At 36.1% G+C, this 26453-nt stretch overlaps 1 protein-coding gene across 2 annotated transcripts in view; it reads right to left on the reverse strand.

The window, feature by feature from the left end:
• NDUFS4 (NADH:ubiquinone oxidoreductase subunit S4) overlaps positions 1-26453 on the reverse strand; it is a 113171-nt gene that overhangs the window by 31228 nt on the left and 55490 nt on the right. For both annotated transcript variants that reach the window (XM_039469970.2, XM_003925864.3), the window contains exon 3: positions 1839-2011. In XM_039469970.2, coding sequence (XP_039325904.1) covers positions 1839-2011 — 173 coding nt within the window. The remainder of the gene's footprint in view (positions 1-1838; positions 2012-26453) is intronic.

Below are 26453 nucleotides of genomic sequence, written 5' to 3' on the forward strand. Positions count from 1 at the left end.
CTCCGCCTCTTAGCTTCAAGCGATTTTCTGCCTCAGCCTCCCAAGTAGCTGGGATTACAGGCATGTGCTACCATGACCAGCTACTTTTTTATTTTTATTTTTAGGAGAGATGGAGTTTCTCCATGTTGGTCAGGCTGGTCTCGAACTCCTGACCTCAGGTGATCTGCCCGCCTTGGCCTCCCAAAATGTTGGGATTACAGGCATGAGCCACGACTCCCAGTTCACACTGAATAATTAATCTTATAACAAATCTGTGGAAGCACATTTTTATTTTTTGTGATGTTCTAATTGAATTCGTGTTGTCTTTTTCTCATTTAAAATTAAACTGCATTTAAAATTTTAAATTTAAAAAATCTCATTTAAACTGCAATGAGAAAAAAATTAAAAATTGTTCCTAAATATCATTTGCCTAATATAATTCTATTTAAACTGCAACATGACAGATGTTTTCTGAAAAAAAGTCTCCTAAGTAATCAAAAGGAAATGATGTTGAGTATTATACTTTTCTAAAACAAGACAGTTTACATTTTCTAAGTTTATAACTACCTTCAACTGGAGACTGGACTAAGAGTTTCAATGTGAATGACAATTTTCTAGCTTATCTGCCTAATGTTTTCTCTAATGGTAGCTTTTTGAATTTAACTAGAATCAGCCCTCCTACTTAACATTTGGGCCCTATTCCATTATGGAGAATTAGATCACTGACTTCATTAGTGCCAGAAGAATCTATTCTAATACACTGTTAAAAAGCAATTTAATGGCCAAGCATGGTGGCTCACACCTATAATCCCAGCACTTTTCAAGGATGAGGTGGGCAGATCGCTTAAAGCCAGGAGTTTGGGACCAGCCCGGGCAACAAAGCAAAACTCCACTTCTACAAAAAGATAAAAAAAATTAGCCAGGTGCTGTGGCATGCACCCATATTCCCAGCTACTTGGGAGGCTGAGGTGGGAGGACTGCTTGATCACCCAGGAGGAGTTCAAGGCTGCAGTGAGCTAGGATCACATCACTGCACTCCAGCCTGGGCAATGGGGCAAGACCCCATCTCTAAAGAAAATAAAAATACAAAGTAATTTATTAATCACAATATCTCAGTAACTTAAAAGTTTCCCTCAAGTTAACTAATTGCTAAATTCAACTAGTTCCTACCCACCTTACAAACAAAAAAGATATATATATATATATATATATATATATAACAAAGAAGTTTTATTGTAACTTAAAAATAAAGTGTCACTATGTTATAAACACGATTCACAGAGTATCTTAGATAAAATAGTGAGGACAAGTTCCAGAACCCCCAGTGGATGCTTAAAAATACAAATAATATCAAACCCTATATTTTCCTAAACATGTAGACCTATGATAAAGTATAACTTATAAATTAGGCATAGTAAAAAATTAGTAAGTTGTAATAAAATTGAACAATTATAATATACTATAAGAAAAGTTATATAAGTGTAGTCTCTCTCCATCTCTCGAAATATCTTATTGTACTGTTTGTTGGATAACCAAAACCGTAGAAAGCAAAACTGCAGGTAAGGGGGGACTACTGTATACACAGCTTTGGGTTTCATGGTAACACAGCTCTCAATGTCAGTCATTTTTATCTAGTAAGTAGTACTTTGAAAAAGACTATGTCAGAGTTTACTGTCCTGAGCCACATTTATATGAATATATAAATATATATAATGTATATCTTTGAGCAATGATAGCCAACAGTGTCAAAACGTACTGTTATAATCATACTGTACATAAAAGTTTGAAAATCCTATTTAAAAGAAAAATATACACAGTAAAAGAGAGCTGACAATATTCAGTTAAACTAAAGTACTCACGTCGATGCCCAACCCATCAAAGGATTTTCCCATCGCTCCCTGGTATCAAATTCCATCTTCCATTTCTTTGTGTTGTTTACTCCAGATTGCATGTTATTGCGAGCAGGAACAAAGATTCTGACTTTTCTAGTTTTTACATGCTCTTCTGGAACACCAGTTAAAGTAGTGATATCCTATAGGAAAGCACAAAAAAAAACCAAAAAACAAAAAAACAACAAAAAAACATGTTTCAAACAGCCTACATACTCACTAATGTACTTTTGTTGTTTCCTATATTCATGCAACTCTATTTAGATTTGTTCATGAATTGAGATAAACTTTCTGGCTTATTTCACTACCACTCTGATACTTTACAACATAAATTGCTATTTAGATACCTGTAAATGGTTTATTTAGGGGGTAGTGTTAGGAGACAGTGGAAAAGGGTCTTTAAAAAAATTTATGCCCTTTTGTCCAACAAAGTATTGGTATTTTCTGAAGAGACTGTTTGCTCGCAGAAGAGCCTGTAGTCAACGTGCTCTTATTTTGTGAGCAAGTGTAACTAGTCAGAGGAGAAAAAATATAAGGGACATATAAAAAGCAAATCTTTATTTGTATGTTTATTTAAATCTTAAATAGAAGACAATCTGTTACTTATAGTTTCTGTGTCAAACTGCTTACCCACAAGGCATTACCTTCAGAGGGAAACCTGAACCTTTTTTAAACAATTAAAATTAACAACTTTAATTAGTACTTTGATTTATCTTCCTTTGGTGAAACCTACTAAAGAGAATGATACAATCAAACATATTCTGCAAAAGCAACCCCAAAAAGTGGCACAATTTTTGCCAAAATGTGAGATGCAAACAATGGTAACTTTAACTCAATTTTCTATAATTTTATCCAGTAACAAATGCTCATTTAGAAAATGCACAGAATATTGGCACCCCAGAGTAGACACATTAATATAAAAACATAGTGGCAGTCAGGACACAAATTAGTAAAGTAATTCAGAGTTTAAAACTTATTTATGCCTAGTGTTCCATTATTGGAATGCTAAGCATGTGGGAGTTATTTATATCCTACTGCTCAAGGTCATTGCTAAAGTCTGGTCACAAAAATTAAAAACATTAAAAAAAAAAATTGCAGAGAGAGATCCAAGATGGCTGACTAGCAGCAGCTCAGGATTGCAGCTCCCAGTGAAGGCGCAAGGAGTGAGTGGACACCAGACTTCCAGACGAATTTTTGTTGCCTACGGACCAGAAGATTCCCAGTGGAGAAGTCCCACGGGTCGCCAGCATGACTCTTTTGGCTGGCACGGCTGTTTTGCCAGCATCCGGGCGCGGCGGTTCTCAGTACGGAGTATGCGGGACTGGGTGCCCTTTTAGTTGGTGTTTGGAGCTCCAGGAAGGCAGAGTCACCCATTCAGCTGACTGAAAGGGGGACTGAAGCCGGGAGCCAAACAGGGAGATTTCCGGGAAGAAAAGCACCACGAATCTCAGCACCACTGCTGTTTCAGCCGGCATGGTCGCTATGCGGAAAACTGCATAGATCTCGGAGCCTTTTCCGCTGGCGACTGGGGCACCTGGGAGAATTGACCGTTCCATTAGGAAAAGAAAAAAAGGGGGCTCCGAGGCGGAAGCCACGTGATCGGGCTTGGCTGGTCCTACCCCCACAAAAAAACAGCAATTGGAAACGCCAATGGTTGAGAGTTTCACAGCAAGCAGAGCTGGACCTTCCCGGTTCAGCAGCACCCAGGAAGGTCCAGCTTTGTGGGGAGGGGCGTCCACCAAAGGAAAACAAACAGAAATAACATCACCAACAACAAGCTGGACGTCCATTCAGAGACCCAACCTGAAAGAAAGCAATTACAAAGACGACAGGTAGATAAATCCACAAAGATGGGAAGAAAACAGCGTAAAAAGGCTGAAAACATCCTAAATCAGAATGCCTCTCTTCCTTCAGGGGATCGTAGCTCCTCATCAGCAAGGGAACAAGGCCTGATAGAGAACAAGTGTGATGAATTGTCAGAATCAGGCTTCAGAAGGTGAATAATAAGAAACTTCTGTGAGCTAAAAGAACATGTTCTAACCCAATGCAAAGAAACTAAGAACCTTGAAAAAAGGTTTGAGGAAAGGCTAACAAGAATACACAATTTAGAGAGGAATATAAGTGAATTAATGGAGCTGAAAAACACAATACTAGAACTTCAAGAAGTATGCACAAGTTTTAACAGTCGAATTGATCAAGCAGAAGAAGGGATATCAGAGGTCAAAGATCAACTCAATGAAATAAAACGAGAAGACAAGATTAGAGAAAAAAGGGTAAAAAGGAATGAGTGAAAGTCTTCAAGAAATGTGGGGCTATGTGAAAAGACCTAATCTACGTTTGATAGGTGTACCTGAATGTGATGAAGAGAATGAATCCAAGCTGGAAAATATTCTTCAGGATATTATTCAGAAAAACTTTCCCACCAAAGGCAGGACAATATTCAACTCCAGGTAATAGAGAGAACATCACAAAGATATTCCTGAAGAAGAGCAACCCCAAGGCACATAATCGTCAGATTCACCAGGGTTGAAAAGAAGGAAAAAATGCTAAGGGCAGCTAGAGAGAAAGGTCAGGTTACCCACAAAGGGAAGCCTATCAGACACAGCAGATCTCTCAGCAGAAACCCTACAAGGCAGAAGAGAGTGGGGGTCAATATTCCAACATCCTTAAAGAAAAGAACTTTCAACCAAGAATTTCATATCCAGCCAAACTAAGCTTCGTAAGTGAAGGAAAAATAAAATCTTTTGTGAACAAGCAAGTACTCAGAGATTTCATCACCACCAGGCCTGCTTTATAAGAGCTTCTGAAAGAAGCGCTACACATAGAAAGGAACAACCAGTATCAGCCATTCCAAAAACATACCAAAAGGTAAAGAGCATCAACATAATGAAGATTCTACATCAACGAATGGGCAAAACAGCCAGCTAGCATCAAATGGCAGTATTAAATTCACATACATTATTATTAATCCTAAATTTAAATCGACTAAATGCCCCAATCAAAAGACACAGACAGGCAAATTGGATAAAAAGCCAAAACCAATTGTGTATCCTTGCATGTGAGATGGGCCTGGATGTATGCTGCATCCAGACCCATCTCACATGCAAGGATACACAAAGACTCAAAACAAAGGGATGGAGGAAGATTTACCAACCAAATGGGGAGCAAAAATAAAATAAAAAGCAGGAGTTGCAATTCTCGCCTCTGATAAAATAGACTTTAAAGCAACAAAGATCAAAAGAGGCAAAGAAGGACATTACATAATGGTAAAAGGATCAATACAACAAGAAGAGCTAACGATCCTAAATATATACACACCCAATACAGAAGCACCCAGATACATAAGGCAAGTTCCTAATGACTTATAAAGAGACTTAGACTTCTACATAATAATAGTGGGAGACTTTAACATCACATTGTCAATATTAGACAGATCAACGAGACAGAAAATTAACAACGATATCCAGGACTTGAACTCAGACCCGGAACAAGTAAACTTAATAAACATTTATAGAACTCTCCACCCCAAATCCACAAAACATACATTCTTATTAGTACTACATCACACCTACTCTAAAGTGACTACATAATTGGAAGTAAATCACTCCTCAGTAATTGCATAGCATTTTACAGGCTTAAATGAAATATTGGTTGGCTGCTTGTTTGTTATTTTCCTCCCTTATTCCTTCCTGTCTCCATTGTTAAGCACAATTATTGGCATAAAAGAGGTTTTTGATACCCATTTTTAGACTGCATTCTAGCCTGGGCAATAAAGCAAGATTCCTGTTCTCTCTGCCTCTTTCTTTCTCTCTTTCATTCTTTTTTTTTTTTCATTTTCTTTTCTCTCAAAAAAAAAAAAAAAAATTGCAAGCTCAGCCATAAATGCATTAAATCTCCATTTAGTAGTGGTAAAATAGGTAAAATACTTCATTTGATCAAAGTAAATCACACTGGGGTCTACCATATCCTTATTAATGAAGCATTTAAAAAATCATGGTTCACTTACTAATATACATTTTGGATAACTTGGTAAAAACAAGAGTTAACATAAAATTATACCAAACTTGTGAAAACTAGAAAATGCCTGTGAATTTTTACATCATTACATACACCCTAATGAAGACTAATGTTTATTTGTAGTTTCAATCTAGCAATGCTATGAACCAAATAATTAGCAAGGATACTTAGCTGCAATATGTACTAGTGGGAAAAACACTAAGCACATTTCTGATAGAGAGACTTGACTAGTCTCTCTATCCATAGTCTCTCTATCCACAAGATTAAAAACCAATTCTTTAAAGTTATTTTAGTTGGCAACCAATCCATTATTCAACACAATACCTTTCTGCCGGCACCAATAATTAGGTGTAGCTTTGTCACAGCTTGTCTGTTTAGAGAAACTATCAAAATGATCCATATAAATATTTACACAAATATGTACTTCTAATATGTGCCTACATTTATTTTTTCTCAAGTTTATTTACATTTAGGTTAAAGTAAAAACAAAATGGGCAAAGTTGGTGCATAATTTTTAAAGGTGAAATGTTTTAGTTGGTAATTTCTAATATTGAGATTCAACTTCAAAAAAAGTTTAAGTATTACTGCATTTAATGACTTTCTGAAAAATATGTCTCTACTTAAGAGCTTAAAGTGGCTCAACTCCTGGAAAGTCCTCAATGTTTAATTCCCCCTTTGTATTCACTATAATACTTGCAATCTGGCATAGTAGTCTATTATTCAATATTACGTATTTTAGATTAATCTATCTCATTTCCTCAGCTACAGCTTAAGTAGGGTATAAACAAACACCATAAGCATGTTATAAATTATGGAGTGGGGCATCTTTTCCAAATTCCAAAGTTCATAAAAGCCCTGGAGCTGTAAGTTATGTCTCTTTTTAAAACTAACTATATGAAAGGTAACACATTAAACATTAAACTCTTAACACTAGTTACCTCAGGAAGACTAGAGGACACACTTTACCTACGTCTATAAGGTGATGCATATATGCCAAAGTGATTAAAAAACTTAAAATTTTAAACGTTTTCAAGCTTTGAAAAAAATGGAAATAGTATTTCTTGATTCATACTATAATACAATATTGGATCTACAAAGTAGAAAAGGACAGAATAAATTTTAGGATAGAAAACAGTTTTTTAAAAAGTATCTATACAATGCTGCTAAGCTCTTTATAGTCTGAACTCATAAATACCAATCTTCCATGTCTTCTCAAATTATGACAATTATTTATTGATCACTTCCCCCAATTTAAAGTTGGCATTTGAAGAAGTGGGTTTCTGATTTTGGAAACGCAAGTTGTCATGACACAGAATCACTGTTTTTGTGTGTAGAAGACATGTAAGGTACTATAGCCCAGTTGAGCTGCTGCCAAAGATAGAATAAAGAGGCTTGGCATCTCTCATATACTTGACACCTAAAGGGCACAGAGGCTCTAAAATTCCGAGTCCCTGTAGGCACACTCTCAGTCTAGACAACCTGATTTCTCACACTTTAAAAATGCATCGCGACACCCTATTGTTATCATTTCATCCACACAGCTTCAGCTAGTGACAGAAGAACCTGTTCTTTAAGCACATTTCAATGGGCTAAAGCTCCCACTCCAAGATTCCATTAAAACAATGTAAGTAACACTTGAAAAGAACTATGAGGCAGTATGCTGAACTCTACTTGTGTCTTCAGTGCTTTGTGGTTCCCTCTTAATTCTCAAGGAGCTACCTGAGATTTAACTTTCACACAAAAATTAAAAATCTGCAAACTATTTAAACTACATTGAACTAATGCTATTTATGGATTTCTACTTTTGTATTGCAATATGGATCACCTGTGAGTTTTTAAAGCCTATTTAGAAAAGCTAGAAATGCTTTGGAGAAAGATGTCACTATAGCCTTTTACAGATTTCTCATTTTACTGGTAAAATAGAGATAAATAATTTATAAATAATAATTCAAAAAACTAAATCACATAGGTATGAAAAGGCTTCAGGCTTGCACCTGAAGAACCTAAAGACTCACCAGTTAATAATTATCTATAAATTCTGATAAAACAAGCTACTCTATAAGTAACATACATAGATTTACTGAATTTTAAAACTTTTAATTGTTGAGTAGTTGGGTCAAGTATGAAACCTATGTTTCCATTATTAATAAATGTCATTATCCTAATAAAGTTTCAGAAATACAACCTTACATACAAGATGCCATTTTAATAAATGATAACTAATAAGTCAATGATAATTCACAGATTAAGGGCATTCAAGTCAAAATTTGCTAATGGAAAGATGCATGTTATAATTCCAAAGTTCATTCTTTCAACACCATATCTTCAATTTTAAATTTTGGAGGAGATGATAGCTGATGCTGCATTTCACAAGTCTACATAAATGAAGAGGAGTTTTAGAAATCACTATGAATGTACCACTGTATGTGTATGAACTTTACTCTTTCAAATACCAATTTCCATGATAAAATATTAGTTTTCCATATTAAAACTGTATGATTCGGTTATCAACTGTCTCCATTTATCTTATGTGAATTCAACTTTTTTTTTCTTTAACAAAGGAAGCAGGGAACAAGCAATGGGAAGTTGGTGTCAAAATGCAGAAAAACCTCCCAGCAAGCTTCTTGCAACCACCCAGGATTTAGAGTCTTGCTGGCCGCTCTCTTTTCAATACCAGAATTTCACACATTTCAATGACTATTATGACTTCAAAGAATCAAATTTTCATCATTGTCCGTCATCTGCCGGTTGATTTGTATAAAGGAGTTCTTCTGCATGCACTCCAAACAAAAGCCTCCTTACTTTTGTGGCTATATATCAAGTTTAAAAGTTTTGTTTGTGACAGTTGTGTCTTTGGTAAATTAGGGTAACACTGAAGGAGTGCAGCTGCTCTGCAGGAACCTCCTTTTTGGCACCATTTCACTTAAATAAAAACTGAATAATTAGCTTCTGCCTTTATTAAACCACAAAAATGCCACTGGCCTTAGTAATTACTTCCGGTTGCCCCACCCACTTAACCATAACAGTTTATACTTGTCATAAAGATAAATAAATGTAAGGATTTTGCACTTTGGGATGCATTTTTGCTAGATCGTTCAGTACACCCAGAAAAACTGAAACTTTTACCATGCTTTCTCCTAGTAAGTTCACTAAATTGCATGCTAGTATGGATCAATGCTGAAAAGTTTTAATAGAGCACATATTGAAACATTAAGTAAAAATACTGCTTATAGAAACTTGTTCTATTACAGACTATTAGTTATTTACATCTAAAACTAATCTAAATTTGTTGAGTGTGTTGATATTCTATTTCAACCATGAAAGATGTTAAAAGAAAAACAAGTCTTAGACCTGTAATAAAAACTTTCTTTCAAGTAACTCAGAGATACTTAAAGAAAGAAACTCATTAAAGGTCTCATAAATAAGGACATTTTACAAAACAAAATTTTACAGTTTAAAAAATATAAAGAGTTGGCATACAGCATAATCCTATTTACTTACTGTTGAAGAACTTAAACATGTCTAAAACTTTGGGGCCATAGATATTCAGATATAATAAAAATAAATTTGAGTTGTGCCACTAGAACCTACTTTTGTTTGTTTGTTAAAGTAATGAATTGATGTGGGAGTCCAACCAGGCAATGAATCAAGTGTTGGAATGTGGCATCTGTTACATTTTGCATACTGGGCAAAACTACCATCAAGCCAAAAGTATAGTTTAAATGAAATGCTATGGATATGACAGAAATAGGTCATGCAAATGATGCTACTAATCATACAACGAGTAAAAAATTAATAATTAGAGACACGTTTTTCAATCTCAAACTATTTCTACCACTCATAGTCCTTCTGAGCAGGAAAGCCTTGGCTAAAAGCAAAGGGCTGAGTCAAAACTGGGTTGGACTCCCAGTTCTCAACTTTGGGCAGATTAACAGACTTTTCCTTTTTCATCATCTAAAAAATCAGTTTGCTACGCTAAAATAAGTACTAAATAACGTATGTGAAGTGCTTACTTTTGGCAACAAAAAGAATGTTTCTCATTTATTCAGTGTATTTTTTAGCACCTACTACATATTAGACACTGAACACAATGCTCAACAGTGAAAATATGATCTCTGTTCTCAAGAAAATAACAATTAAACATTTTTTAAAAGGGTATTCTCTTTATCCAACCACACCAATTCTCAGGGAAGTTTGTGATAAAGGTCCTGGTCTTTAAGGGGATTTTGCCATCTCAACCTTAGCTGCTTGGTTACTCACTTGGTTAATGTCACAGATTAGTGTGTGTGTGATTAGAGGCATGCCATGTTCCATGGGAAACTGGAGATCCATAACCATTATAGCAACAAAGGTCTTTTCTTTTTTTTGGCCATCTTTTGAAGGGGCTGTCTCCTCCAAATTTCATGTTGAAATTTGATCCCCAATATTGGAAGTGGGGCTAACGGGAGGTTTTTGGGTCACTGGGGCAGATCACTCGTGAATGATTTGGTGCTGTCCTTGCGGTAATCAGTGAGTTCTTGCTCTATTAGTTCCTGCAAGAGTTCCTCCAAGAGCTGGTTGTTAAAAAGAGCCTGGTACATTCCTTCTGTCTCTCTCTTTCCTCCTCTATCACCATGTGATCTCTGCATAAGCTGGCTCACATTCACCTTCTGCCATGAGTAGTATCACCCTGAAGCCCTCATCAGAAGCAGATGCTGGCACCATGCTTCTTGCACAGCCTACAGAACCATGAGCCAAATATACTTCTTTTCTTTGTAAATTACCTAGTCTCGGGTATTCCTTTACAGCAACACAAATGGACTAAGATACCGCCCATACTGGCTCCTTCCTCTTCCTTCTGCTTTTACATTTTCTTCTGCTCCTGTTTCCTCCTTTTGATCTTCCATAAAGTACCTTTGAATCTTGCTATGTTCCCCTTCAAGTTCCTACTTTGTCGTCCTTCTGTCTACCCCTGCCAGACTCTCTCTCTTTCCATTCCAACTCCTTAGTAATTTGAACTTTAGCATCCTTACTCTCAAAGGATTCAAGGTCTCCCAAAAGCAACCACCTAAGGCTGAGAAAAATAAAACAAAACAAAACAAAACAAAAAAACTATCTGAAAACATAAACGGATGTTTTGTTCACTTAGATAGACTTTGGGGAAAGACAATGGCTAGAAGTTCTCCTGAGCAGTTTAACTGTTGAGAACAAGTAGGTAAAATAAATATAACTGGAGTAAAAATTTGTTAAGTGAACTTTTCAATAATAACATTTTATACAATATGTCAACTTAAAAAGAGGTTCCAAAAATCTTTTTGGTAACTTGCAACCTTAAAGTTATACTTAATAAGATTAAGTAACAGATACTCATTAAACGTCTAGGCCATTTCTTAGTAAAATAAAATGCTGAAACAGTAATTGCTGAACGTAAATTTGAATTTATATACTTTTGGCATACTGCTTTTGTATACTACAGAGTATACAAAACATATTTGGTCTGTTAATAAACATGAGAAATTGTACTATAAGGAAGCATGTTTCTAGAATTATAATAATCCACAGAATATTAGTACCTGACAGTTCACAATTGCTAATTATTAAAATTCTAATATATATATATATATAGTTTAAACTACTAGAAATTAAGAAGGGTGAAGAGAAACAATTTTCATACAAACAAAATGCACTAAGAGATGTATTTTTTGGTAAGAGAAGTTCTAAGGCATATTTATTTTCCATTATGGGAAGAAAGAGTAAATCAATTCTGTACTAAAGTATAATGACTGGTTGTTTCAGAATAAGAGAAAAAAGCAGAGGCAAAAAGCTGTTGGATATTTTTTTAAAGACTATAAAAAGGCTTATGTAAAAGGAATCTTAGGGGGAGAAAATCTTATCTCATAGAGATGGCTGAGACTGAATGAATTCATTTACACAGTGTTATCAAAATTAACTAAAGCTATAATATTAATAGTTCACTGTTGCAAAACTAGAAGTTTGGTCTTTTCTGTTAAAATGACGAAGTTTTTCTGGAGCACTGGTCTAATAAAGTGAAGTCACAGTCACTATGGCTGTGGCCCAGAGACACCCACCCAGCCTGCCCCCAGGTGGATGTCCCAGCCACCTAGACCTTCCTCTGTGTACATTCCAGGTGCCTCGATGGTTCGGCCACCAGTGATGTCTCAGTGCCCCCTGGCCCACATCAGTGGTGTCAGGCAGGCGTCCACCCAGGTGCCACGCACGGTGCCCCACACCCAGAGAGTGGCCAACATTGGTACTCAGACTACAGGACCCAGTGGGGTAGGATGCTGCACGCCAGGCCGGCCTCTCCTGCCGTACAAGTGTTCCTCAGCAGCACACAGCACCGATCAGGTCCAGGAGCCGGCTGTGCACATCCCGGGACATGAGCCCCTGACTGCATCCATGCTGGCTGCGGCACCCCTGCATGAGCAAAAGCAGATGATTGGGGAGCATCTCTACCCGCTTTATCCATGATGTCCACACCCAGCTGGCTGGCAAGATCACTGTCATGCTGCTGGAGATAGACAACTTGGAGCTGTTGCTCATGCTGGAGTCTCCAGAGTCCCTCCATGCCAAGATAGATGAGGCAGTGGCCATGCTGCAGGCACACCAGGCTGTGGAGCAGCTGAAGGCGTTCATGCATTGAAACCAGAAAAGGAAATCCTCACTTCCATGGCTGCCAGAAGAACAATGTTTCTGGCTCTCAGCCCTAAGGCCGTGAAAACTCTAACTTGTTTACCAATTAGTCGGTATCTATACTTGGGCTCTGTATGCGAATGAAGGTTGGTCATCCATACAGCCTATTACCTTTTGCTTTATGTATTAAAAGTGCTACAAAAAAAAAAAAAATCTGTTTTTAAGTATCTGTTTTATCTGTTTAAGATATTATCTTAAGTAACTGGCCAAATAAAGATTTTGTGTTTTACCAATATATATTTTTTTAACTTTTATTTTAAATTCAGGGATACAAGTCCAAGTTTGTTATACAGGTAAACTCATAACATGGGCGTCTGGTGGACAATGATTTCATCACTCAGATACTAAGCACAGTACCTGATAGTTACTGTTTTTTGAATCCTCTTTCTTTTCCCACCCTTCTACCTCAAAGTAGGCACCAGTGTCTTGCTGTTCCCCTCTTCATGTCCATTTGTTCTCATTATTTAGCTCTACGTATGTAGTTTTCTCTATTTGCCTTTAAAATCTTTTGCCACTTGGTAATGTTTCACAGTGACCTATGGGCCTATTTAATCACATGCTTTAAACATTTGACATTTTTCACTTCTCAAAGTAAAATTCTAAACTATGTCAACTATGTCTCCTAAACCTCTAACTTTGGAACTTTCCAGAGGATCCCTGGAAAAGGGATCTCACCCTTTTAAAGATATTAAATTAATTAGGTTATTTGATATGTTAGATTATATGGGAAGCACTGTCAAATAATTAAGTGATGTTCAGACTTCTCAAAGTTTATTCTAAGAGTATGTTATGAATGAGTGTTCCATACATTATTTGAAATTTCAAAAATTCTATTATGTTCCAGTATAATGCTATCAGTCATAATTTTGGTTAGTATGTTAACATTTTGTATACCAAAAACTGCCAAACTTCCTTACCAACTGCATCATTATGATAATGAACACTTACCAGATCTTTAACCACAGCTATTTCAAGTCTCTTGTCATTCATAGACAGTTACTATATATTTTGATTCTTCTCTGAAAGTGTCTGCAGCGAGCGATAGTCTAAATTTGCTCATTTTCAAGGGGACTCATAAAAAAGACTGACGAGTACTCTGGAACACAGATTTCCGGTAACTTTAAGATTATACCATTGGACTGCATAAAAATTTCCAGAACTTGAATGAGGAAACTAATGGGTTCATAAAACTGTTCATCAAGATCAAGCAGAACAAGGACTAATTACATGGGACTGAATGAACTAATGAGGATAACTTTTTTTTTTTTTTATGTTTGAAACACTGCAGGTTCTTTAATGTTTCGTTTTCCAGATTGAAGGAAATTCTTTTCTTTTAAGCTATCTATATAGCTTACAAAAGTATGGTAAAGCATACTTTCGTAAACAAAAATGGAAAAAATTATTATCTCCTTGCACAATCCTTCTAGAGTCCAGGAACTAATAGCAAGTATTCTTATACAATATAGTTACTTGCGCAAGTTCAGGAAGAATCTGTTCTTGGTAACAGGAATTTGTGTATTTACTGCTTATATTACCAAGGCTTTGACTAGAATGTTATTTTCAAATACAACCAAATAACTTTAAGAAACTAAGTTTGACTTTATAGAGCCAATAAAAGTCCCTCAGGGGTAAAAAACTGGCCTGGTAACTTGAATACATGGTTGTATGGTTACCTTACAGCTAGATGAGTAAGGAATGCCACTTCATGGCAGGCCCAGGAAACTCAGGATATTTGGGAACCTCAAAGAGGAATTCACCTAATCTCTAGGAATGCAAAGCCTTATAAAGAGTTCTAGGCTTGGCTTTCTAGTCTTGAGAGACTTTTACAAGTCCAATCTGAGACTCCTTATGAAAAGTTCCAGCAAAGCGGACTTAAAAGGAGCCTATGCTGCACATAATGTAAATAACCAGGCTATGTGTTTAAGTCTGTTCTCACATTGCTGTAAAGAAATACCTGAAACTGGGTAATTTACAAAGAAAAGAAATTTAATTGGCTCACAGTTTGGCATGGTGTGTAAGAAGAAGCATGTCTGGGGAGGTCTCAAGGAGCTTTTACTTATTGCAGAAGGCAAGGCCAGAACAGGCGTCATCACATGGCTGGAGCAGGAGGAAGAGAGAAGGGGTGGATGCTACGTACTTTGGAAAAATCAGATCTCAGGATAACTCATTCATTTATTATCACAAGAACAGCACAGACAGGATGGTGCTAACCTACCCCCATGATCCAATTACCTCCCGACAGGTCCCACCCTCCAATGCTGGGGATTACATCTCCACATGAGATTTGGTAGAATACAGACCCAAATCATATCACTAAATTTAATTAGTTAAACTTAGTTTGCAAACAAATTAGTCTTAGTTAGATTATATTTGATAAAAATGATGGCTGTAGAAGGAAAAAATTATGTTTTAGAAGAAAACTATAGTACACCCATTATTAGATCTTAGCACACTGTTTTTGAAGTTTTGTTATTTACCTACAAACTGGAATGAATCCTGAATTCTTCTAGTTTCTTCTAATATCTAGCTACAGCTCTCCAAACTAATATCTCCAATTTTCTCCCAACTTTTGACCTGGAATTACTGAAATTAAATCTTCCCTTTCCTGAAGTCTTACAAATGGAGGCTGGATAAACTAATAGAAACTTGGCAGAGAAATCACAACAACTCATGTATAGACAACCTCTGTGACATTAAAACTGCAAACCAGAAAAATCTATCAGACTGCCACTGCCTATAAAACTCCGGTTTAAAAAAAAATCTGTTAGCTGGGTACAGTGGCATCCGTCTGTAATACCACCTTCTAGGGAGGCTGAGGGGGAAGGATTGCTTGAAGCCAGGAGTTTGAGACCAGCTGGGGCAACATAGTGAGACCTCAACTCTTTAAAAGACAAATATTAAAAATTTCTTATGCTTTTTTCTTGCTACTCTGTCTTTTGCTATAGAAATGTCAGCCATGAACTTTATAATGGGTATTCAAAATGTTACTTTTTCTCCTCAAAAGTAGTATATGATTTGACATACAACATAACCATATCAAGTCTACTAAGAAGCTGTTTTATGATGAAATGCAATTTTAGAAAAATGATATAAAATTACATGTTTTCCCCCAATAAGAAAAATCTATTGGAACACCTTTTTGCATTTTTATAAGAAAAACCTAAAAATCTTTGTTTTCTAAGTTCAAACTTAGGAACAACTGAAACTGTTTTAAAAAAAATGCTTAACGAATAAAAAGGATCAATGCCTCAATGAAAACCAGTATGTTTAACAGAAGCACTTTGAAAATTATTAAAGTAATATATTTAAATATTTACAATTACAAAAATATAACATTTAATAATTTCACATTTTAGCAGCTAAATGGATTTGCTTTTTAACCCAATACTTCAGGATTTTTTTGATTTTTATTTATTTTGAGAAAGGGTCTTACTCCACTGCCCAGGCTAGGGTTCAGTGGCATGATCACGGCTTACTGCAGCCTTAACTTTCTGGGCTCAGGTGATGCTACCACCTCAGCCTCCTAAGTAGCTGAGACTATAGGCACATACCACCACACCCGGCTAAGTTTTTGTATTTTTTCTGTAGAGAGGAGGTTTTACCATGTTGCCCAGGCTGGTCTCGAACTCCAGCGATCCACCCGCCTCAGCCTCTTGAGTAGCTGGGATTATAGGCATGAACCACCATGTCTGGAAGGATTTCTTGGATTTTTACTTTTTATTTTTATTATTAATTTTTTTTGAGATGGAGTCTTTGCTCTATTACCCTCTCTGAAGTGCAATGGTGCGATCTCAGCTCACTGAAACCTCCGCCTCCTGGGTTCAAACTATTTTCCTGCCTCAGCCTCCCAAGGAGCTGGGATTACAGGCGCCCACGCCCACCACCTCACCTGGCTAATTTTTGTATTTTTAGCTGGTCTTGAACTCTTGAAGTCAAGGTGATATACCTGCCTCGGCCTCCTAAGTGCTAGTATTACAGGCGTGATCCACCACACCCTGCCGGATTTTTCGGATGTTTAAATCAAGTCATGTACCTTATCTTAAGATACCTGGCAGCTTTTCAGAAGCTATAACAAAAGGTGAAGAAAAAAAAAAAGTCTGGCCACAAAGTACCTAGAACTTATATAACACTACCTTTTGAAAAGAACCAATTTAAACTAGACAACATGACGTACCCATGTTGTCCTAGCTAGGTGGAAGGCTACGTGGAAGGCTACGTAATCCTAGCTACGTGGAAGGCTGAGGCAAATGAATTGTTGGAGCACAGGAAATTTCAGACCAGCCTGGACAATAGAGCGAGACCCAAAGGGAAAGATAAAGGGAAGACAGAGAGGAAGGAGGAGGAAGGGAAGAGAAAGGGAAGAGAAGAAAGAACAGAACAGAACAGAACCTATCTATTATTTCTTAATTAAACATTACTCTTCATCTCCTGGTAATAAATTAAAAGGCTAAAGAACATATAACATATATTAAGAGTTATGAAAACAAAAGGTATGGCAGTAAAGAACTAAAGATGAAATAATTCCTGAATCAGCAAACATCAGGCCAAAGGGCCAGAACATAAATTTCCTAAAATCAAGCAATGGTTTAAGCAATAAGTGAAATAAATTACATCAGAAAAGGAAACTGGAAATAAGATAAAATAATGGATTAAAAACTGAATGCTTCTGATTAAATAATGAAATATTTATGAGGCAATGATGTGCAAGTCAAACTAGATTGCAAGAAGGCATATTAAAAAAGTGTAAGGGGATTCCCTGTCAATTTACATAGGAATAAAAGTTAAACTATGTAACAGAAGTTTCCTTTCTGTTGTTAAGAGCTTGTTATAGCTCTCAATTACCTGAACATATTAGGAAAACCAGGAAAACACTAAGTAAGCAATATATACAAACCTTAATCATTACATTATAATCCAAGAATGTACAATCTGATACAGAGCAATGCCTTTTCTTTGAGTACAGGTCCATTTATGAGAATCCCAAGTGTTGTTTTTTCCATAAACCACCAAAAAAATATGCCATCTACAATTTATGGTTTCAGTTTTGTAAATGTGAAGTGATGAATATAAAAATGTTTATGAAATAATCTGGGTCCAAAATCTGTCTAGAATTTTATTATTTCCTTTTACACCACAATCTTTTACAATTGTCTTACTCGACATATTTTACAGGAATTATTAGTATGGGGGAGACAAAGTAGCTTTTCTTCTACTCATCTTAGGTTCATGGTTGAGGGTCCCAAAATAAAAGACAGATTAACAAGAGAAAAGCATACAAATTTATTTAATAAAAACTTTATGTGACACAGAAGCCTTTGTAATAAAATGGAGACCCAAAAAAGAGTTAAACCTGTGTGATTTTATTCGTAGGCTAGATGAAGAGTGGATAGTCTAGAATATGATAGGGCAAAGGGGGTGTGATCTAACAGTAATCAACTGCGGAAATCTAGCAAGTCTTTTTGTTCGGATTCTACTCTGTGATCCTTTATCTTCCTCAACGTATAGGAAAGGCATCTCATGGCTGGACGCAGTGGCTCAAGCGTGTAATCTCAGCACTTTGGGAGGCTGAGGTGGGTGGATCACAAGGTCAGGAGTTCAAGACCAGCCTGGCCAATATGGTGAAACCCCGTCTCTACTAAAAATACAAGAAATTAGCCAGATGTGGTGGTGGGTGCCTGTAATTCTAGCTACTCTGGAGGCTGAGGCAAGAGAATTGCTTGAACCTAGGAGGCGGAGGTTGTGGTAAGCAGAGATCATGCCATTGCACTCCAGCCTGGGTGACAGAACAAGACTCAAAAAAAAAAAAGAAAAAAAAAGAAAAAGCACCTCTCACATGAAGGTTGTATGACCTGCTTCAGAGAAAGGTCAAAAAATCCTTCCTAGGTTTTACAACCTACCTCATAAGAGATGGGCAGTGGGGAAGGTAAGGGTGACCTTTTGCTTCTGCCTTCATAAAATATTCAATATGCCAATGTGCCATATTGTAAAATTGCATGTCTTGAACACCATCATTAGAAATTCACCTTTATCATCTTCTCAAAGTATTCAACAGAACTGTTAACAGAAAGGACTCTCTTGTCCTCATATAAACAGACTATAGTATTCAATTACATTATGAATTACAATGTCAAGTATAACTGGCAGAGACAGGTATGGAAATAAGCCCACTGAGTCTTGATAAAGCATATGACTCAATGACTGAGAGATGAAGTCTGCCAATATACTAAAATGAAGGCTTAATTTAGCTATATATGTAGTATGTCAATGGTGTTAGTAAGTATGTTTTATAAAGATAACTGAGAACCACCATAACTGAGCACATTTTTAAAGCTTGGTTTAAAAAGTAAAGCTTCATTAACAAGTCATTATTGCAAAAGAGCTGTCACAGTAATACATGGATCCTGCTGCAATCCATAACGGTACCAGACTACTTTAGCCTTTTACAAACTATAAAACTAGGAAAGTTATTTTAAGCAACTATTTTCAGATATTGGACAATCTGATAACAGAAAGCATAACACGGTGATCCCTGAAATGTGAAGTAAAAAGTAAAGATTCATTAACAAAGTCATTATTACAAAAGAACTGTCACAGTAGTACATGGATCCTGCTGCAATCCATAATGGTACCAGACTACCACTTTTGCCTTTTACAAACTAAAACTAGGAAAGTTATTTAAAGCAACTATTTTCAGATATTGGAAAATCTGATTACAGAAAGCATAACACAGTGAGCCCTGAAAGAAGGAAAACTCAAGACATAGTCCCAAAATTGTCTCAGTTTCATGCATGGGGGCACATTTCAGACTATGGTCCAGAGAGGTACATTCCAAGCAGAACACAGCAATCTCACAGAGCAGAAAAGGTAGGGACTGGCATTCTGGGATGCTGAGTCAAATGACATTTCTGAGGCAGGGTTCTGAAGAGGAGTTAAGCAGAAAAGGAGCTTCAGAAATCTGCACAGTCTTTGTCTACAATGAGACTCTGTGAAGTAGGACAAGTAATGAGAAATTCTAACAAGTGAGAGTGAAGATTTTGCTGAATACTCTGGGCATTAAATTGACACAAAAAAAAGGTCAAATATAAAAAGCAGGGCAACTCTATGACCACCCATACAATGCTTAATATCAATCACTAAAAGGATTAAGTTGATCAGCCAGTAATGGATGGCAAAAACAAAACTAAATGCTCTATAAAGGAAGACAATACAATCTAGGCTCCCAGTAACAAAGTAATCGGAACATCAATTACACACTTAAAAGCATTAAATGTGTACATAAACAGGAAACAACCACCACAATAACAAAATAATCAATAGAAATAGGCCCTGAAACAATGCAGATTTTTAAACAGCTACTATAAATGTTTAAAGATTTAAAGAAAAAAGATGGACAAAATGAGTGAACAGGTAAAAAATTTCTGCAGAGAAACAAAAACTATGTTAAAGAACCAAACAGAAATTCTGGAGCTGAAAAATATATCTAAAATGATAAATACTCTAAGGGATTAATAGAAAATTGAACACCACAGAAGAAAAGATCATTAAATTTGAAGACAGGACAATAGAAACTAACCAAATTGTACTACATAGTGGAAAAAGACTGGAAGTAAAATAAATTGGGCCTCAGTTACTGGTTGGATAATATTAAGCAGTACAATGTAAGTGTTAGAGTTACAGAAGAAGAAAGATTGATGCAGAAATTTTTTTGAAGAAATAACTACAAAATGTCCAAATTTTCCAAATTTTGTTTAAAAATACCAATCAAAAATTCCAAGAATCTTAATGAACCCTAACCAAGATACATATAAAGAAAACCATACATAAACAGAGTATAACTAAATTTCTAAAGTTTAAAGATAAAATGATAATCATAAAAGTAGTCTTAAGAAAGACACACTACCTATATGGTAACGATGATAAAAGAAAACAGAAAACTGTAATCCCAGAACTTTGGGAGGCTGAGGCAGGCGGATTGCATGAGCTCAAGAGTTCAAAACCAGCCTGGGTAACAGGCCAAACCCCATTTCCACAAAAAATTTAAAACCAAAATTATCTGGGTATGGTGGTACATACCTATAGTCCCAGCTACTCAGGATTAAGTGGGAGGATCTCTTGAGCTCAGGAGGTCAAGGCAGCAGTGAGTCAAGATTGTGCCACTGCACAGAGCGAGACTCTATCTCAAACACACACACACACACACACAAACACACACACACACACACACACACACACCCCCACACACCCACCCACACCAAAAAACCCAGAAAAGACTGAAATCTTTTCCTCTAAGATGAGGAAGAAGACAATGATGCCTACTTTTACTAATTCTTTTCAATGTAGTTTAGAAGTTCTGACCACAGCATTTGAACAAGGAAAAGAAATAAAAGCCATCCAAACTTTTAAAGATGTAGAATTATCTCTGTTCCTAGATGACATACGTCAAAAACCCTAAAGATTCTACCAAAAAAAAAAAAAAAAAAACCTATTAGGGATTATATAATAAACAAATTCACCAAGGTGGGAGACATAAAATCAATATATGAAAATCGGTTATGTTCTATATACTCACAATGAACAATCTAAAAAGTAAATTACAAAAATAATCCCATTTACAATAGCATAGAAAAGAATGAAACACTTAGAAACAAAGTTAACTAAGAAAACAAAAGATTTATACACTGAAAATTACAAAACACTGTTGAAGGAAATTAAAGACATAAATAAGCGGGAAGACATCCTGTGTGTTCATCAACTAGAAACCTCAGTATTGTTAAGATGACAATACTACCCAAAGCAATCTATGGATGCAATGTTATCCCTATCAAAACTTGACATTTTTGGGATCAGAAACAGAAAAATCTATCATCAAATTCATGTGAAATCTTTGTTTCAAACAGTCTTAAAAAAGAACAACAAAGCTACAATAATTAGTGTGGTACTGACAGAGAACAGACATATAGACCAATGAAATAAAATAGCCTAGAAGTAAATCCTTGCCTATATAGCCAATTGTTTTTTTAAAGGACCGGCAAGACCATTCGATGTAGAAAGCACCAACAAATGGTGCTGGGAAAACCGGATACTGAATTCTAAAGAATGAAAATGAATCCTTGTCTTACACCATATACAACAGTTAACTCAAAATGGATCAAATACCTAAAGGGAAGAAGAGCTAAAACTATAAAATTTTGAGAAGAAAACACAGGAATACATCTTCTTGACAGTAAATTTGGCAAGGAATTACTGAATATGACAATACACATGCATGCAAAAAACATACAGATAAATTAGATGTCATCAAAATTTTTGTGCATCAAAGGGCATCTAACTCATAGAAGATTGATATTTAGAATATACAAAAAGCTTAAAACTCAATAAAAAACAACAACCCAATTCAAAATGAGCAAAGAGCTTGAATAGGTGTTTCTCCAAGGAAGATATATGAATGGCTAATAAAGACACAAAAAGATGCTCAACGTCACTAATTTATTAAGAACATGCAAATCAAAACCATATTGAGATACTACTTCACACACATTAGGATAGTGATTATAATGAAAATGGAAAATAACAAGTGTTGCTGAGGATGTAGAGAAACTGGAACCTTTGTGAACTGCTGTGGGAATGTAAAACACTACAGCCAATAAGAAAAACAGTATGCAGTTCCTCAAAATGTTAAACACATAATGATCACATATTCCAACAATTCTTCTTTGGGGCATCTTCCCAAAAACTTGAAAGCAGATATTTCAACAAATATTTGGACATCCATATTAATAGCGGCATTATTTACAATAGTCAAAAAGTGGAAACAATCCAAATGTTCAACAACAGGATGGATAAACAAAGTATGATATACACATAAAATGGAAATACTATATATAGCCTTTGAAAGGGATGAAATGCTGACACATGCTACAACACAGAATGTATAACAGAGGTTATGAGGAACAGGGGAAAGCATAAAGGAGAGTTACTATTTAAATGGGTACAGAGTTTCTGTTTGGGATGATGAAAAAGTTCTGGAGATGGACAGTGGTGATGGTTGCTCAACATTATGAATGTGGTTAATGCCACTGAATTGTGCCCTTAAAAATGGCAAATTTGTGCAATGTATATTTTACCACAACTTTTTAAAAAAGGAATGACATTTAAAAATCATTCCAACCTCCAACCTAGAATTCTATATCCAATAAAAAGGTCTGTTATGAACTGAATGTTTGTGTTCTCTCAAAATTCATATGGTGAAGCCCTAACCTTAAATGTGATGGTATTTAGAAATGGGACCTTTGGGAGATAATTAGGTTTAGATGAGATGAGAGTAAGGCCCTCATAGTGGGATTAGTTACCCTTATGAGAAGACACACAACAAAGCTCACTTGCTTTTCTCTCTGGTCATGTAGACACATCAAGGTGGCCTTCTACAAGATAGGAAGGGAGCCTTCAACAGAAATGACCATGCTGGCACCTTAACCTTGGAATCTAGCCTTCAAAACTGTTAGAAAATAAATTTCTGAGCCAGGCGTGGTGGCTCTCATCTGTAATCCCAGCACTTTCGGAGGCTGAGGTGGGTGGATCTCCTGTGGTCAGGAGTTTGAGACCAGCCTGGCCAACACACTGAAACCCTGTCTCTACTAAAAATACAAAATATTAGCTGGGCATGGTAGTGGGTGCCTGTAATACCAGCTATTCAGGAGGCTGAGGCAGGAAAACTGCTTGAACCCAGGAGACAGAAGTTGTAGTGAGCCAAGACTGCACCATTGCACTCGAGCCTGGGCAACAAGAGCGAAACTCCATCTCAAAAAAAAAAAAAAAAAGAAATTTCTGTTGTTAAAACCACTCAGTCTATGGTATTTTGTTGTGGCACCCTGAGCAAAGACAAGGTCTTTCAAAAGTGGAGTCAAAATGAAGGGATTTCCAGATAAACAAAAGCCGACAGATTTTTGCCCCACAGACCAGCACTGTAAGACATGTTAAATAAGGATCTTTAGGCTAAAGGAAAAGGATAACAGATGGAAACTTTATCTATATGACGTATGATAATTAACAGCAACAAAAATGATAAATTTGTGAGTAGAGATAAAAGATTTTTCTCTCGGGTGGGCGTGGTGGCTCAAGCCTGTAATCCCAGCACTTTGGGAGGCTGAGGCGGGTGGATCACGAGGTCAAGAGATCGAGACCATCCTGGTCAACATGGTGAAACCCCGTCTCTACTAAAAATACAAAAAATTAGCTGGACATCGTGGCACATGCCTGTAATCCCAGCTACTCGGGAGGCTGAGGCAGGAGAATTGCCTGAACCCAGGAGGCAGAGGCTGCGGTGAGCTGAGATCGCGCCATTGCACTCCAGCCTGGGTAACAAGAACGAAACTCCGCCTCAAAAAAAAAAAAAAAAGATTTTTCTCTCATTTCTAAATTTATTTAAAAGACAACTGTTTAATGCAAAAATAATTTACTATGAGGTTTATAACAAATGTGGAAGGAAAATGTGTATCAACATTAACACAAAGGACTGGCGTGACAAGTGGAAGTGCTGTTATAAATGCAAGGGTCAAACTATAAATACAAACTCACAAATGAGAATAAGATGTACCACACAAAACTAAGACTAAGAAAACTGAGGCAGTTACATATTTTTTATCAAATTCGACATCAAAAAAAGGAACAGCACCAGGATAAAGAGGGACATCACATAAGGATAAAGTATCAATTCATCAAGAACACACAACTATTTTCAATGTTAATGCACCACCCAACAGCAGAGTTTCAAAATAAGTGACGCCAAAAAGTGATCCAACACACACAGGAAAGACACCAAATATAGTCTGAAATGTTAACTCTTCTCTCTCAACTTTCTCTAAGTTTCTATAACTTACAGAAAATGTAGACAAAAATATTGGTAAAGATATACAAAATGTGAGTAATACTATTAGTCAACTTAAAACTTAATTGAAATTTTTGGAACACCAAACCCAAGAACTGAAGAATACATATTCTTTCAAAATATACATGAAACTTTAATCAAGACAGACCATATTCTAGGTGATAAAAAAGTCTCAAAAAATCTGAAAATTGAAATCATAGAGTATGTTGCTGACTATAAAATTAAATTTGAAGTCAGTTAATAATGTAGTTCAACCAATGATGAAGGTAAGTACTGCAGATATTTCAGAGGATACTGTTTACCTTGCATTGTTCTGGAAAGGCTTTATAACAAAACAGACTGAATCTAAGAATAAGGAGAAAGTTTCGTAACTTCCTCAGATACATTATTTATGTCACAAACTATGTTATAATGCATTATAGACTAATAGTAACAGTAGTACTAATGTAGTAGCAGCAGCAACAGTTAACACTTACATAGCACTAACTGCTATGCATTGGCTTAGTTATTTTACAGAGATTTGTGACAAATCTTATCAACCAGCAATATTCACCAATTTATAGGACAATGACACATATATTTATAATGTTGATCCTTAAGATGTACTAAGCCTTGAAGTACTTCTAAATCAGTGTTGTATCATTAATGTATTATGTCTTTTTCTCTAATTCTTAGACCTATGGTATTCATCTATTAGGTAAAATTTGCTACTTGCCACCTGTGTTAAGAGTCTAAAAAGTATCCGCAGAACTAGGCCATGTATATTAAAAATAAAACTATATCTCTAAAGTTACATTGAGCTAACTGGCAAAATCCTTTCTAAAGCATTCAGTATCAATTATCTCTAGGTATCAAAAAATATTTTAAATGTTGATAGTTTTTTTTTCTACATTTTTTAAGATGGGGTCTTGCTATGTTGCCCAGGCTAGTCTTGAACTCCTGGGCTCAGGCAATCCTCCCACCTTGCCACTGAGCCTGGCCTAAAATGTTGGTACTAAACCCTTCGATTTAGTAATGCCACTTCAAAGAACTGATCCTAAAACAAAGATGTCATCAAAGATTAGACTTAGGTATAAGGATATTCATTCTAGCATTGCATACAGTTGCAAAAAATGGTAAACAACCTGCAGTACAAAAACTGCATGATGGTTGAGGCATTATGGTACAATCATACAATGAGAGATTATACATTCATTTATAATTAGGCTTTTGAATAATTTTAAAGAAATATATTCATAGTATAATAAAGCAAAAGAAAAACAGGATAAAAAACTATAAAACCATTTGTCTTACATATAAATATATTAGATATAAGGGTGTGTAAATATTCACATAAAAAAGAAGTAAATTCACCAAGATTGAGATTAAAGGTGATTTTAATTTTTTTCATTATGCTCTATCATTTGCAAATTAATGTTTCCACATAAGATGTACATATTAATATGTTTTAAAAAATATATCTATCTTTTTTATTGGTAGTAAAATTTGATATATTTATGATGTATAATTTGAGTTTTGTTTTTTTTTTTTTTAGACAGAATCTCACTGTGTCACCCAGGTTTGAGTGCAGTGGCACTATCTCAGCTCACTGCAACCTCTGCTTCCCAGGTTCAAGCAATTCCCCCACCTCAGCCTCCCAAGTAGCTGGGACTACAGGAGCCTGCCATCACGCCCAGCTTTTTTTTTTTGTATTTTTAGTAGAGACAGGATTTCACTAGGTTAGCCAGGCTGGTCTTGAACTCCTGACCTCATGATCCACCCACCTCAGCTTCCCAAGGGGCTTGGATTACAGGCATGAGCCACCATGCCTGACCTCTAATGTGATTTTTGATAAGTCTATGCCTTACTATTAAAACGTAATTATTATTATTAACTATTATTCTTATTTTGGAGAAAGAATCTCACTCTGTTGCCCAAGCTGAAGTGCAGTGGCGCCATCTTGGCTGACTGCAACCTCTGCCTCATTGGTTCAAGCAATTTTCATGCCTCAA

The sequence above is a fragment of the Saimiri boliviensis genome, chromosome 1 (genome assembly GCF_048565385.1).
Source record: "Saimiri boliviensis isolate mSaiBol1 chromosome 1, mSaiBol1.pri, whole genome shotgun sequence".
Taxonomy (NCBI): domain Eukaryota; kingdom Metazoa; phylum Chordata; class Mammalia; order Primates; family Cebidae; genus Saimiri; species Saimiri boliviensis.